Source organism: Poecilia latipinna, unplaced genomic scaffold, assembly GCF_001443285.1.
Source record: "Poecilia latipinna isolate Pla-1442-1.1 unplaced genomic scaffold, P_latipinna-1.0 Scaffold2834, whole genome shotgun sequence".
In the NCBI taxonomy this organism is placed as follows: Eukaryota; Metazoa; Chordata; class Actinopteri; order Cyprinodontiformes; family Poeciliidae; genus Poecilia; species Poecilia latipinna.
In genome coordinates, this window is record NW_015115450.1 from 31,366 (window position 1) to 47,150 (window position 15,785).

The 15,785-nt window shown below is 37.8% G+C and overlaps 1 protein-coding gene across 1 annotated transcript in view; it reads left to right on the forward strand.

Annotated features, from left to right (window-relative positions):
• The window catches only part of LOC106939338 (uncharacterized threonine-rich GPI-anchored glycoprotein PJ4664.02-like), a 31,699-nt gene extending 16,224 nt beyond the window's left edge, over window positions 1-15,475 (forward strand). The window contains exons 21-43 of the mRNA XM_015021712.1: window positions 3-146; window positions 233-391; window positions 517-552; window positions 1,655-1,810; window positions 1,911-2,069; window positions 2,238-2,273; window positions 2,658-2,789; window positions 4,763-4,909; window positions 5,023-5,190; window positions 5,300-5,317; window positions 5,430-5,644; window positions 5,739-5,800; window positions 6,779-6,909; window positions 7,009-7,215; window positions 10,735-10,923; window positions 11,023-11,151; window positions 11,260-11,441; window positions 11,833-12,009; window positions 12,831-14,210; window positions 14,335-14,376; window positions 14,475-14,525; window positions 14,624-14,690; window positions 15,074-15,475. Of these exons, the coding sequence (XP_014877198.1) occupies window positions 3-146; window positions 233-391; window positions 517-552; window positions 1,655-1,810; window positions 1,911-2,069; window positions 2,238-2,273; window positions 2,658-2,789; window positions 4,763-4,909; window positions 5,023-5,190; window positions 5,300-5,317; window positions 5,430-5,644; window positions 5,739-5,800; window positions 6,779-6,909; window positions 7,009-7,215; window positions 10,735-10,923; window positions 11,023-11,151; window positions 11,260-11,441; window positions 11,833-12,009; window positions 12,831-14,210; window positions 14,335-14,376; window positions 14,475-14,525; window positions 14,624-14,690; window positions 15,074-15,132 (4,046 nt within the window). The 3' untranslated portion in view covers window positions 15,133-15,475. The remainder of the gene's footprint in view (window positions 1-2; window positions 147-232; window positions 392-516; window positions 553-1,654; window positions 1,811-1,910; window positions 2,070-2,237; window positions 2,274-2,657; window positions 2,790-4,762; window positions 4,910-5,022; window positions 5,191-5,299; window positions 5,318-5,429; window positions 5,645-5,738; window positions 5,801-6,778; window positions 6,910-7,008; window positions 7,216-10,734; window positions 10,924-11,022; window positions 11,152-11,259; window positions 11,442-11,832; window positions 12,010-12,830; window positions 14,211-14,334; window positions 14,377-14,474; window positions 14,526-14,623; window positions 14,691-15,073) is intronic.
• The last annotated feature ends 310 nt before the right edge of the window (window positions 15,476-15,785 follow it).

Consider the following 15,785-nt stretch of genomic DNA (forward strand, 5'->3'; position numbering starts at 1 on the left):
AGAAACCGATCTGGTTCTTGAAGTGCACATCCCAGTGAACAGTTTACAAGACGACACACTCGATACATTCAGAAGGAATCTGCTAAATAAAACCTTCCCTGATGTACAACAGGCTTTCACAGTGTTAGACATAACACTGACCTCAGGTAAAACTTTTAGCTAAATTAATTAAAATATCATGCTTTTTTTGGAAAATTTGTAATTTTTTATCTTTTTTAAATATATTTAACAGTCTGTGATCCAAACTCCACTTATGGATATCAGTGTGTGTGTGAAAGCGGCTTTGCTTGGCCATGTGACGTGTGCAGCAGTAACATTTCATGCAGCAGTCAATCCTGTACCTGCATATATGGACTTCCTTCCAACAACGAGTTCTGTGAGCCAATCACAAGTAAGGAAGACAGCTGAAGGAGTAACCTGCACAGAGTCAATAAGATTCTGTTTAAACTGATCAGGTTTTATTTTCACTTTGATTATAGTCACACATTTAGAATTTAATCTCTGATTGGTCCACAGATAATTCCACATGCCCAACACCATCACCAACTCCAGGTATGTAAAACATGTAGACTTGTGTTGAGGTACAATATATGCTGACTGTTCAGAAAGCAGGTTCAGCAAATACTCAACCTCCCAGAATTCTTTGCTACATAGATGGGCAAGGAGAATGTAGGATGGGATGATGTGCAAAGCAGAAAAGAATCTTACTGAAGTAAATAAGAAAGCTGAGCAGTATCTAATTAATGACAAACAATCCTCTGGAACGATGAAGGTGGCCACATAATGCTGGGTCCAAAGTCTCAGCACCTAACAATAAGTCAGAGGTTAGTGATGAGGTCACACATTCATTCAACAACCAACACCTGAAAAGAGTTAAGCAAGTTAAATGGCCAAGCAGGGCGGAGTGGAAGTGCATCAAAACTACATAACTGCTCTATTTATAGTGGGTATTGTAGCTTCCTCATCCATTTCCATACTTTGAAAATGATTGATAAGAATTTAACATTTTAGAAATACAATAAAGACACAGATGTGTCCTCATACAACTTTTATTACCAATACCTTAAATCAACAGTCATTACATTACAGATCAGTTACTGTAATGCACAACTCGAAAGAGACACCGATGTTAGATAAACGATAAAGCTTCCTTCTGTTCTGAAAGTCTTGTTCATCAAACCTCTCATAACCTGCATTATCATCATTACAGTCAGATCTATGAATGTCATTTTCAGAAGCTGGAAAACTTCCTTTAAAAAAAAAAAAAAAAAGTTTTCCTGTGTTTGCTTTCTTACTCCTAATCTTTTTTAGTACTACTTATCTTTCTCTTGTTGTTTGGTTATCTACATCTTCCAACCTGAAAAGTGTTAACAACGACAGCATTTTTTCTTTAGCAATAATATGATTTCGTTCAACTTTGAATAAACTCCTAATACATCAGCACACCTTCAGCACACAACAGGTCAAATTATTCATTTACTTTCTAACAGTGCATGTTATTGTAAACATTACCAAAGCTTCATTTTAAAATGAATTGTTTTTGTAAATCTGACACAGCAAAATTCTGTGAAAAAATAACATTTACAGCTGACATAAAGTGCTGTGCATGAAAAAAAGAACTCTTCTTACTCCTTCCTCCACCTAACCACCGCAGATCTAGTGGACATCGATGTGGGAATCGTTGTGTTCATCCCAACCTTTAGAGTTCCGTCAAGCATATTCAGCTACGTCAGAAGTCGTCTGCAAAGTCTTACCTTCCCAATCCCCATCTCTCAGTCTCTGGGACTGAAAGAGATCTACTTCACCACAGGTAAGAGAGTCTGCAGGTTGAGTGTCAGATTTGATACAAATAAGATAAGAGTAGATTAAAATAATATATATATATATATATATATCTGTTTTTGAAACAGCCTGTGATCCAAACTCTGCTAATGGGCTCCAGTGTCAGTGTGAAAGCGGCTTTGCTTGGCCATGTGACACGTGTAACAGCAGCAACTCATGCAGCAATGAAACTTGTACATGTTTATATGGACTTCCTCCCAATGATGAGTTCTGTCAGCCCGTCTCAAGTAAGAATCATGTTTTGTTGCTTTCTAGATAAAGGTTGTTAGTAGTACTAATCCATTAGACGTCTGTACATGATCATACAGACCTTATTTGTCCAACTGCAAATATGTATTTAAGTTTCTAGACCTGAAGTTCCAACATTTTGTTTTATTGCCCCTCTCGCTCCACAGATGCCACTACATGCCCACCTCCTCCACCCTCCACAGGTATGTAGACCATGGAGATCTGAGGTGTAGTTCAACAGTTTGCTTTAGCAAACAGGTTGAAGTTCTTAGGTAAAAACCTGCACATTTTCACCCAGAGTTTTGGTAAAGTCATGCCATGGAAAAGGAACGTTTTACATCCCGTAGCCATACATGAGAGTTCAGTATTCGCTTAAATTAGATGTCAGGGTTTTGCAGATAAAACCTTGACAGTCATTTCTAGAGAGAAATGAGTGTCAGCTATTGAAGGCCTCCCAGTAACCAGGGTAGGTTGAGTTCACACAATCACCATGACACCATAATCACAGTAATGAGCTCAGAGTTTAAGTTATCTTGTAGTATGTCATGTACAACAAGGTATGCTGAAATTTCTGATTCCAACCACAGCTGCCCCGACAACTACCACGGTTGCCCCGACAACCACCACGGTTGCCCCGACAACCACCACGGTTGCCCCAACAACCACCACGGTTGCCCCGACAACCACCACGGTTGCCCCGACAACCAACCCGTTACAAGGTATGACAAAACCCGTTTAAGTTTGTGCACTCATTTGTGGAATGACAAATGAGTGCACAAAAGCCTTTTTGTTCAGTTAGCTGAACAGAAATGGATAATTGTTGTATACATCAGCCTGTGTTTGTTTTAGGACACCCTATTAATGATCAAATTGCTTCTGAAATTGATCAAATTTCAGAAGCAATTTGATCATTGATAAGTAGTTCCAGGAACTACCTCCAGGAGTAATGAACATGAAGTCCCTGAGCGCTTCTTAAACTTGAAGTGTGGAAATGTGATTCATTCAAGGAGGCTATAAGCTGTTAGTGAAACCATTTATGTGGTCTTTCTGAGCCCTTGATGTCCACACAGTCAGCATCAAGGAAGGACATACAGTCATGTGGCTGGTCATATAATTTCCGCTATAAGTACTTAAACCTCTCATCTGACCCTCTCTTCCTCTTCATCATCCAGATCGTTTAGCTGCTGTTCAAGCTGCTTTCCTTTTGTCTGCTCCTCTTGTTGGTTCCCTACCGTCTTTTAACAAACTCTCCCTCTTTCTAGACCAGTAAATATTTATTTTCCTACATTCTGCTTTTATATATCTGCCTCAAAAGGACCAATTTTATGTGTCTAAGAGTAACTTAGAGAGTTTCAAAGCCAAACCTTTGGGTCAGCTGGAATGAACTAAGTTACTGTTCTTGACTAGTTTGTCCAACATACATTAATGTAGCTGTTATTCAACTACTGGTTTGCTGTAAGCTTGTTGCAGAAGTAGATGTTTTTATATATGTCTAATGTTTGGAATATGTTTTTATTCTGATGTCCAGCCAGTGGCGCAACTACACATTATTCAGGTGGATGCGAAAACATAAATCGGCGCCTCCCCAATCCCCCTCTCCCCAGAAGGAAAGGTTGAAGGAGCGTGGAGAACACCCCCCCCCCTCCCCCACCGAGACGACGTTACGTGAAGGATAAAACTCGCTACATTTACCTCGTAAAGTGCACGAGGTGAAGGAGCGTAAGGCGCTGAAGTGTATGGGAAAACATAATCGGCGTGCCACCCCCTCCAGACGGGGTTTTGACGCCCCCTCTGGTGCTGCGTCCCTTTGCGTTGCATATGCTGCATACCCACTTTTTGCGCCACTGTGTCCAGCAGATAAATCCTAAAATGAGACACATTTTAGGATTTTTTTTTTGCTCTTGCATCCCAGTTATGAAAATCTAAGCATTTTAAAAATGTTTTCATTAACTTTATTTTGTAGGAAAATCTGGAAAAGGGGTTAATGATCACCACATCAGACTGCTTTTGCTAAAAGTGTTAACAGTTTTCAAAATATGACCACAGATTGGACAAACTCCTGGTAGGGACGCCTTGATCTTTGGGTTTGTGTTTAGTTCTCTTCTATTTCTATTTAGATAATTTTGGTTACTACTGTATTATCAGAAAGTTAGATAATTTCTTAGGCTACATCCATTTTTTATTACCCATATGCAACCCCTCAACCCCCACTACTGGGGGAGGTAAACAATGGCTGAAAATTATAAGTATGATATCATAAAAGAAGTTTGAGTCAGTGATCCACCAGTCTTGGCTCTGACTATACAACCAAAACAGACGTCTCTACAGAAGCTGCAGTCAAGGCTCCAAGCGACCATGTTGCATTAGTTGTGTTTTCTTTTTATTAGCTTCCTCAGTCTTGTTACTGTCCCATCCTGCCATTTATGAGTAACTTTAAAATGGATCCACAGGCGGCTCCATTATTACTTCTGTAAACAGTCTTGTGCTGTGTCACGTCAACATTCTTCTTCTGCGCTTCGGGGACGAAGGTGTTCACACAGACTACGGTCAACCTTAATGTGAAGCACCTCCAGTCACCTTCATCACTTTTGTATCACAATCTGAATAGTAAAGTTGACCAGTGATTACTTGAAATAATGGCCTTTTTTATATTCCTCCTAATGAATTTTCCTGTTTATTTCTGCAAATCCAGACACTGAAGTGACCCTTGTCTTCCGGATCCCAGCCTCCATTGTGCAAAACTATACACTTCCACTACTCAAAAGCAAATTGGACAACTTTACCAGCTATGTAACTCTCCCAGCATTTTTGAAAGTAAAAACAATAGACTTGACTACAGGTAAAATAAATAAATAAATAAATAAATAAATAAATAAATAAATAAATAAAAAATAAAAATAAAAATGAAATAAAATATTGCATGACTTTCATCTTTTCAAATACCTTTTAAAGTCTGCTCTCCAAACCCACCGGTGCAACTGCGCTGTCAATGTGAGGACCGTTTTGCTTGGCCATGTGATCTGTGCAACACCAGCAATTCATGCAATGACATCACCAGTCAGCAGTGTACATGCAGAGATAGACTCTCTTCTATCAACCAATATTGTCAACCAAACCTAAGTAAGCATGTTGTTCTGTGACTTTAAAAAGGTGATATTATCAGCAACTAAGGTAATTAATTAAAAAAGAGGCACATTAATCAAAACTTTTGCTTGTGTTTGCTTCACAGGTAGCACACCATGTCCTGGTAGGGAAAAACATTTTCAGTTTTCCTCTTCATGTGTTTAGTTGTATAGATCTAAAACATCTGAGAACCTTAATCTGGTCTTTTTATTTGTTTCTGGTGATTTCAACCACAGCACCACCACCAACCACAACACCACCGCCAACCACAACCACAACACCACCGCCAACCACAACACCACCGCCAACCACAGCACCACCACCAACCACAACAACGCCGAAACCTACACCATCACCTAAAAATATACCAGGCATCATTACCATGGACATGACGTTTGAAGAGTCATTCAATGACAAGAACAATCAAGTTTACAAAACCATTGAGAACGCTGTAAGTCATCATTACTTAATGTGCCTGTCTTTCTGCTCTCATAAGAAAGCACTGAAATTATTTATTTCTTGTCTTTTGCCATTCTCTCAAACAGATTTTAAGCAAGTGTACAAGTATTTTACAAACAAACTGTACAATCAAAAATCTGTCTTTCAAGTAAGTGAAATTTTATTTTCATTTTTGCTGTGAATTCTGTTAAATTGTCTATCAACATCAAACAGAAGAATAATTTGCATTTACAATAAATAAAAGTTTACTGAAACATTATTATTTTATTTTTACTTTGTGGTTACACCATCGGATCCTTTAGTTCAGTTTCATTTTCATGGCGGCACAAGTGCTGCTAGCTGCTTGTGCCATCAGTACCCATTGGACTCAGCTATAGACAAATACGCATTTCATGTATTTTTACTTAAAGTCAGACCATATAATGTTAAAGAAGAGTGACAGATGGAGGAGTAAATATGAGGGGAGATGAAATTCAGCAGCATATGAACTTAAATTATTGCAATAATTTGTGGTGCCCTCCTCTTTGTCTTATTCGGTAATGTGTTTCAAACAAATTGTAATATCAAAGAAATATAGTTTTAAAAAAGTAGCTTCTTTTACTCAGGAAATAATAAACTACAAACATATTTTCTTTATTTTACAACCAGGTCTATAGAAACATCAAGAAATAACTTAAATAGAACATTTCTGACAGCATGAAGTTGGCAAAAGAAAGCAACATAATATTCCCCAATTTAAAAAAAGTTGATGATAAAATAAACTAACTCACTGACATCTAGCTGTCTGGAAAGAGAATCTAGAAAACATCTATAGAGCTATGAAATATGAAACCAACATTTTGCAAGATGTGAATCCTGGCATATGAGAAATAAAACAAAATAGCTTTTCAGAAAAACTAATCATGCAGCCACTCAAACATGGTGTTAGTGTGATTATCTGAGTCTGCGTTTCTTCATCAGAAGATGCAATCCTAAGAAATAAAAAGACCCCCTGGGTTTTCCTGTACCATTTATGTAAATGTTTATCTGCAACAACTTTGCAGATAATAAATAATATATTCTCAGTAGAATTAAATATTTCTCTTTGTGATTTAAATTAAGATTTTTTTTTCTTCTTTCATTGCAGGGCTGGGAGTACAATTGCTAATTATGAGCTTAATGTTTTTTCATCTGAAACACCAACAGAGATCAAAGTTCAGATAACAAAAAATGAAATATTATCAGAAGTGGCATCAAAATATCCCATCAGCATTGTCAGTAAGTAGACCTTAGCAAGGCTGGGGAATATTTAAAATGTGTATTTAATATGAAAATGTTTAAGGATAACTGATTAATGATGTTCGTATCTCTATGAAGGTTCGAAGCAGTTGTCGGTTGATGGAGCTCTACTCTATGTCGGGGACAGTATAAAAGTGACATGTGACCCATCTGACCTCACCTCAACTGGCCTCACCATTGGAAAATATTCAATATTGTGGACACGAAAAGAAGGAGCCCTTCCCAAACAATCTACTTTTGATCAATATTCAATCCTAATCCCTAAATTTTCTAAATATGATGATGGTAAGAAAGAAATCTAGTAGTTGGTAGCTAACAGAAAAATCAAAAACTGGAAATAATGTCAAGACATTTTGCTAATGTCCTTCTGCACTGTATTCAAAAAGAATATGGTTTAGTTGAGGATATTTGTTAAACTGCATTTTTCCCCCATCTCCTTCTACACTTTACCCATAAATACAAGAACTCAAGGAGAAAAGGGAAAATAGTGTATCTTACACAGCAAGAAACAGCAAATATTGTTTATATTGTGTTATTCAATAAGCATAGATAACAATGGATCCTGAGTGATGTGTGGTATGACTTGATTTAAAAGAGGTCAGAAAATAAGGGAAAACTTTTGTTGTTGCGCAACACCCCCCCCCCCTTCTCTCTCTCTCTACTTCCCCTTCTGAGAGGAGGGAGATGTGCTACCAGCTCTCCGTCTAATGGGTGAATTGAGTTTCCTAAATCTGCCGGGATTTACCCTATCCAGAACTGAAGTAAACTCTGATTAAGCTGGCGTCGAGAAAGACTAGCCTGGTTTCTGACGACCTCCATCCAGATGTCCCACCCTTCTTCACCCTGTGAATTAGCCAGACTGAACAGCCTGCAGCTAACTAGTTTCACAGAGCACACCTGTTAACATTCACTCTTTCTCTTTATTACAACTTGCACTTGTTACTGAACCAGGTTGGTTTTAGTGACTCGGGCGAGTCCCAAGGGTGTTGTTTCAGTTTTGGGCCAAAAGCAACCTATAAAACATTTTCCACTTTTTCCTCCCAGAATCAAACTTCATAGCTATTTTACAACCATCAAAGAACTTTAAGGTGACTCATTAACACAACATCCACAACATCTTTTAGATTTTCTTAATGCTAATTATTTTATTAGTAAGGTAATATTGCAAGGGTCAGTACAGCTTAATTCAGTAGCAGAAATAATCAAACAAGTAAAATCAATCATCTAGGCTATCTTTCCCTAAACCTGACACTGAGAATTAAAAAAGGGAAACTTTGAAAGAGACGGACAGAGTTTGGCATCTTGAACCCCAGAACTGGCCTGATGATGAAGAAGGTGTTGCAGCAGCAAGAGGCTCACAGCGCTGATAGATGAGGGCAGACGTCCCTACAGGTCTGATGAGCTTCCATCTCTGCTTTGATGCTGAGGTCACACAGGACTCGGGTGCTGGCAGGAAGAGTACTGACTTAGAGCGGCAGGTCTCGGGCCTCAGGATGGTTTCCTCTTGTGCGTAGCGGTCCTCAGCTTCTTGTCTTGCAGCTCTGTAGCTCCCTTCTCCTCGTGTCACGATCTTTCTGGTCCACTGAGATGTAGACGAACTGGTCTCAGGGAAGGAACGCACCAGTTCTTCATCTTTGCCTTTGATTTTTGGCTTTATCTTCATCTTTGCCTTGCTCTTTGGGGTCCGAACCCAGCTGATGAGAGAAGTGCAATTTGAAGCCACATGTTGCAGGGCTAACGGATTGGTTCCCATGTGCAGAACAGTCTTCGGCTCTGTGGCTCCGGCTCTTCTTCAGCTGCAGAGTTCTTTGTCCATCTTGGTCTTGGCTTGAAGCTGCCTGAAGGATCCAACCCTAGATTCCTCTTTTGCACCCACCTTACAAAGGATGTATCCACCCTTTTGGTGCGTTTGCATTGGCTAGCTTTGTTGCTATGCCTGTCTCATTGACTGACTACTTGGACAGATGATCTCATATCCATCACCATCTTGGAGACATGATGTCTGTTCTAATGACCCTGGTTTGCTCAACAGTCCTACGTCTGTTGCCTGCCCAACATTTTCTTAGGAAGGTTTAAGTTCAACAATAAGGCCTTGGTCACCTCTGCTCTCCCATCAGTTCCTCTTTTCCCCTGACCTTTCACCTACCATCTACCTCCAACACAACATCAGTGACATTTAATTACAGTTACACATTTTACACCATTTCAAGTACAATGTCAAAATCACATTTATAACCTTTTAGTTTCTCTGATTTAGCATTCACTTATAATTTTATAATAACCATTACTTATTAGTTACTCTTATTATAATCATAATGTGAGTTATTACAGACATTTCTGAAAAGAAACCAAGAATAATCCATTATTCTAATTATTTGATACCAAGTTACAGTTACTTGTCTCACCTGTAAGTACTTCCACAAGTGTAAAAGTAAGTGTAAATATTCCTATAATCAAACCAATATCAACCATTGGTTAAACCAATATTAATTATTGGTTTAATCATAAGTTATTATTATTCATTTAAGTATTTTACTCTGGGTTTTATCCAATTACTCAAAATGTTTAGATTTTATTCTTTAAACCTTTAATGATTTGAAATAAGGAATATTCTGAACTATTTTTATACACATGCAGGCTGGAAATTTACCTCCTCTTTCTTCAGGAAACCTGCTCTTCCTGTTTCACTCTCTCTTTCTGCCTGACTGTGATTTTTTATGATTAAATAGAAAAAAGTAGAATTAAAACAAAGTTTGCAGGACAATAACAACCAGATTAATTGTATTACCATCTGACTCTACAGTTGGGTCCTGATGTCACCTGTGTAATCAGTTTTAAAGATAACTTTATTTATTGTTACTATTAAACTAAAATCTCCAGCATGGGGAAGTGGGATGATCTCGGCTTTTCTCGACACTTTATTAAACACAAAAACATGAAATGCATGTAAAAAAATGAATAATAATAAACCAGATAATGTTTCTAAAGTAACTGCTGTTACTTTACCATCAGCTATTATTTTACTGCCATATTCAGTCTTTTTTAAAGAAAGATTTTCATTGCGTTTTTAATATTTCTGAAAATTCAGCTTGTACATTTTTTTCTGTGCAGTGCCATGTGAGACTATCTGTTATGAATTGGTGTTATGTATTGAAACTCATTTGGATTGGCTGCTCCTCTCCTACAGCTGTGCTGCAGTGTAGCAGGTCATTGACTTGCTGTGAATTTAGTAACATCTAGCATTTCTTTACTTCACATATGGTGGAAACATGGTTGGAGAGTGTTGGAGCCAAACTACATTTGTAAACCTTAATTGTTTTTTTCTGGTTTTTCTATTTTGCCTAACTTAGTCAAATGGATAAATTAAATATTTTCTACTTCAGAGTGAAACACATCCCAACTGTCCTGTGAATATTTCACCTTTTCTGTTTCTTGTTATCGCTGTTTGGGAGTTTTGTTTGACTGACTTTAATGTTGCCACATTATGGCACTGAAACTCAGGAATAGATGTGCTATTGATCAGGCTGTTCCTAAAGATCTAATTAAAATGAAATTCACTGTATTGCAAAAAAAAAAAGTTTTCTAATAGATTTTCTATAGGGAAAAAAAACTGTATGTTTTCCTTTTTATTTATAAAGTGAATTTTTAACCTTGTGCAGCATCTTAAAATATATAAATTCAACCAGTTATTATGAATTGTTAACACAACAACTAAACCCTGAAAGTTATTTGCACCGTCAAATCTTTTGGTATAACATGCATTATCAAGCTATTTCTTCACTAGCTTTTTATTTTTTTACCCAGGGAAGTATGAATGTACGATAACCTGGGGAGCCGGTTCAACTTTCAGACAGTCGGGGCAGCTGACTTCCAAAACACTCCCTCTGATCACTGTGAGTCCAATCAAAGACACGGTGAAGTGTTCTGGGTCAAAGGAACTGACCTGCAGAGTAGATGAATTGACAGCTACATTGATCAGTCCAAGTGGTGAAGGTAAATGTGACACAAAGACATGACCTAAATATTTCTGACACTCTTCGCAATACAAAAAAATAATAATTTGGGAATTTATCATTTTTTATTTACTGATAGATTTAGGTGTAACGTCCTACATCTACACACCGTCTCCGTCATGTGCTGATGGTGATGTGTTGACGTTCAAATGTAAATTGAAAGAAAGGGACAGTGCAAAAGAAATCACACTGGTACTAACCACAAAGCGTGAGTATGAAATGAACAAGAGTATTTCCCTGCAGTTTTTAAAAAAATATCTAGTTGTTTACTAGCACTCATAAATTATGACCTTAAACATGTTTTCTTTTTCTCCAGTGGAGTTTGACTGCACAAGTGACATATATGGAAATGCAGTGATTGGGGATATTGGTGTTGGAAAATGTGACCCTAACTATGAAGGAGAAAAAACAGCAGTTTGTCAGCCAGATGGTAAATATGGAGATGAACAAGACTACTGTGTCCTACAAGTGATTGTGGAGCTGCTTGGTCGATCACAGGTGATCTATTTTTTTTTTTAGCATTTTCTGAGCTTTTCAATACAGACACTTGTGTTGCTTTATTTTGAACCTACTAGATTTTTTAAAAATGTAAGCTATTTTTAAAAAAAAAGTCACATAGGAAGCATGTCTATGTGCTGTCGTCAGTCACAACACATCACTTGACACCTAGTCAAGGACAGCTTAAGAGGGTCTGAAGCTGAGCCATGCTATAATGAATAATAACTTATTATAAACATAAATAAGTGCTAAAAGAATGCAGATTCTGTTTTCAGTTTTGTCAAATAATAACAGGTATAGTACATTCATTCCAGAGACATTATACATAAACAACTGGATAGAGCAATGTGATCATAATTAACAAGAAAATCTCTTTTCTTTCTTCTGACAGAACTTGAATGAGTTGACTATTCCAGTATTCTTGGAGGATCTCAAAAATGCGACTGTACAGAATAATAATGATATCATTGAGTCTCCGGCGACCCTCATTGCCATGATTAAGATCTTTGAAAATGTCGCCAACACATCCACATCTTTACAAATCAATCTAGAGAGAAATTCCACGAGGGTAGGTACATGTGTACATTTAAACATCATTACATCCAAAGAGGTGATGTGCTTCAGGTATGAGTTCATACGCCCGCAACACAGCACAGCATAGAGTCAAGACACAATTTATTAACAAAGCCAACACACAAACCGAGCTACAAGAACACATCATTCAAATGTCCTAATTAAACCTCCAAACTCACTCAAACTGTGCCAAAGTGCTCAGAAAAAAAAAAAAAAAAACATAATTCCCACAAAAACCATAATTACTGCAATAAAACCAACGGGACACGACGAGTTGTGAAAGGCAGACTTTGTTTAAATGAGCCCCCATAAATATGCTACGTCCAAAAAGGACACAGCTTGTTTGAGGACACAGACTCATAAATAAGGGTTCAAATATTCGTCATTGAAACCAGGACAACCAGTCCCACTAGACCAAAATCACAATGAAAGAGCAAACAAAGCCTAAGAGAAGCTGCCACATGTCAGGCTGCATGTCAGGTGGGACGCATCCTGGCAGTGGTGGAGAGAGCGGAAGAGAGAGAGATGAAAGGCGGGTGTCTACACACTCCCTAAGGTCAGCCTGTTTATAGGGGGGCGACAGCAGCGCCACAGCTTTAAACAACCAGATATTAATTACAAAACATATAGAATTAGCAAAACCTCAAAAAATGTTAAAAGGGCAGAGAATATCATCTAACCAAAGTCTATAAACAATAAATAGGCAAACATAGCTAGAATGTGCCCAAAGCACATAACATGCGTACTCACAATTCACAGGCTGTGATAAAATATTAATACATGCTGTTTGTGTTGCTTTTTTATTTTTTTCCGTAGAACTTCCTAGAAAGTGCCGGCCTTCTCACGATTGACGATGCGAGGGGGTCTTGGGGTTTTCTAAATTACAACGACACCAGAAATACAACAGAAGATGAACTATTGAGAAACAGTTCCAGCGCCTCTTTCTTGAATGTTTTTGAAAACTTACCAAAATTTATTGGCAATGATTCACTGGACATCAACACAGATTTCATTATCCTGAACAAAACCAGGCTCACAGACCCTTTCAACAGTGTATATAACTCCTCAGTGGAAATAGAAATACCACAGGTTGGTGGAGAAGAAAAATTCATCACCATAATCATTTTTGCTTCAATGTACAATGTGCTTCCTGGAAGAGATGAGCTCAACACCTCCTCCAGCCGCGTCCATGGAAGGGTTGCCCTCGTTAGTCCTGAAGTTGAAATCTCAAATATTTCATTGACATTTGATGTCATAAATTACACAAATTTCACCATAGGAAACCCTAAATGTGTCTTTTGGGATTTCAATCTCTATGACGGTCTTGGAGGATGGAGCGATGATGGCTGCTCGTTAGTTTACTTTGAAAATGAGACGGTCAGCTGCAACTGCAACCACACCACCTCCTTCTCCATCCTTATGTCACCCGACAGCCCCAGAAGCCTTATTCTGGACTTCATCACCTACATTGGAGTTGGAATTTCTATGGCCTGCCTGGTCATTTGTCTCATCATTGAAGCAGTCATATGGAGAAAAATCAACAAGAACGCAACGTCGTACTTGCGTCACGTCTCCATCGTCAACATCGCTCTGTCCCTACTGATTGCAAACATTTGGTTCATTATTGGAGCGGCCATTTCAGATGCAGACCAGAAGAACCCTCCGGCCTGCACAGCCGCAACCTTCTTCATCCACTTTTTCTACCTGGCTCTGTTCTTCTGGATGTTAGCGTCAGCTCTGCTGTTGCTCTACCGGACTCTCAGTGTCTTTGATGGAGGGCTATCTAAGCTAGCCATGCTGATCATTGGATTCTCTTTGGGATATGGAGCGCCGCTGATCATTGCAACTATAACTATAGCTTCAACTGCTCCCTCAAATCAGTACATCAGAGAAAATGTCGTCTGTTGGCTCAACTGGTACGAGTCCAAAGCTCTGCTGGCCTTCGTGATCCCTGCGCTTATGATAGTGGGGATAAACTTTATCATCTTAATTGTGGTGCTGTACAAAATATTGAGAAGAAGAGTTGGAGGAAACGCATCCCAAACAGGAGAGAAGCACGTTCTGTATGTGATTGCCAGGAGTTTGGCTGTGCTCACGCCGTTTTTCGGACTGACTTGGGGTTTGGGAATCGGAACCATGGTTGACCCCAAAAACTTTGGAATCCATGTTGCCTTTGCTTTCTTCAATTCATTGCAGGTAGGAATTTTACTTTTATGCCCACTAATCTGTTGCTCTATGTTCTGGTGTTTGAGTGTTTGATGCTGCAAAATGATGGACTGAAAAGATGAAACTATAAAATTATTCCTTTGTGTTTCTAAAGGGTTTCTTTATTCTGGTGTTCGGAACACTGTTGGACAAAAAGGTGAGTCTGTCACTTAAAAAGAAGCTGACAATGGAGGACTCTCACATGTCATGACGTATTAGCAGCAGTGTGCTAACCTTTGAGAATTAACCTTTCAGGTGTGGTCGGCAATGAACATACGATCACTGACGTCACAGGGTAGAACACAGGTAAGAAAAGTTTCTCTGTTAAAGGTTTTGTTCTCATTTGTATTGTTCCATTCGGTCTCTTTTACAAATTCTTACTGAGAATTTGATTCTGCTTTCAGAGCACCAGTGCTGGAACATCATCTAGTGGACTGAGCAACTTGTTCCGGAGAATAAAAATAAACAGAGGTATGTTACTTCATTAAAAGTATGTCTTTTAAGAGAACTTCAGAGAAACAATCCACCTCTTGACCGATTAGCAAGAGATTTTGATCTTTTTTTGTCACTTTTTGTGCAGCAAGTATAATAAAATCAATTTGCTTTAATATGAGCGGCTTGGAAAATTTTTTATTTTTATCTTAACAAATCTGGGTTTCCCTACAATATTCTTAATAGTTGGGATTATTTTACTTAAAGCACCAAATGGCAAAAAACTGACATCAAATCATCGCCTTCTCTGTCATTAACTTTTTTCTGTTTTTTGCAATGGAGAGTATAAAAAAATGAGAATATGCTTAAGATTTTATAAACATGTGGATATTTAAATATGTGTGTGTATTTGTGTGTTACAGGCTCCAGAAGTGGGTACCATGTGTCTTCTTCTGGACAAAGTGACTCATTCAACACTTAACACGTGCAGGAAACCATGTCCATATAAGGAAAACAACAAACAAATCAGTTTTTTCTCTCATTACTACAGCCTCTTTAAGTTATAACGTTATAATCTGAAAGAGTCCCGCTGCATTCTCTTTTTTGAAAAATGAAGCAAGCATTAATTCTGCCATCTTGTAAAGGCAGCATTTTAGAAAGCTTTTCAAAGGTGTACAATTCAGAAAAACTAAGTACTTTAATATTACACAGCCTTTATTTTGGGGAAATACACAATAATGTAATACTACATAATAAATTTATTTTAAAGAATATATTTTATTTTCCTTAGATGGAATGGCATTTTAAGTCAGTTTAAAGAAAAAGTATTTTGTTTGTCTTTAGTTTACATGTCATGTTTTATATCCACAAAAACTTTGGAAAATATCTTTATTTTTTATTAAACTGTGTAACTTGCAGCAAAAGAGATCAAATTCCCCAAATCCCCCAAATGGAATAGAGTTATTGATTGATGGTAATCATTGTATTGAACAGCTACTTCACTTTGTTTGCATAACTTCTCTGTAATCGGAGTGTTATGTAATGACAGCCGTTTATAGAAGCATTTTCTACTGTTTTGGTTTGTTTTTTGTTGGAAAAGCAGAATATATATATATATATATATATATATATATA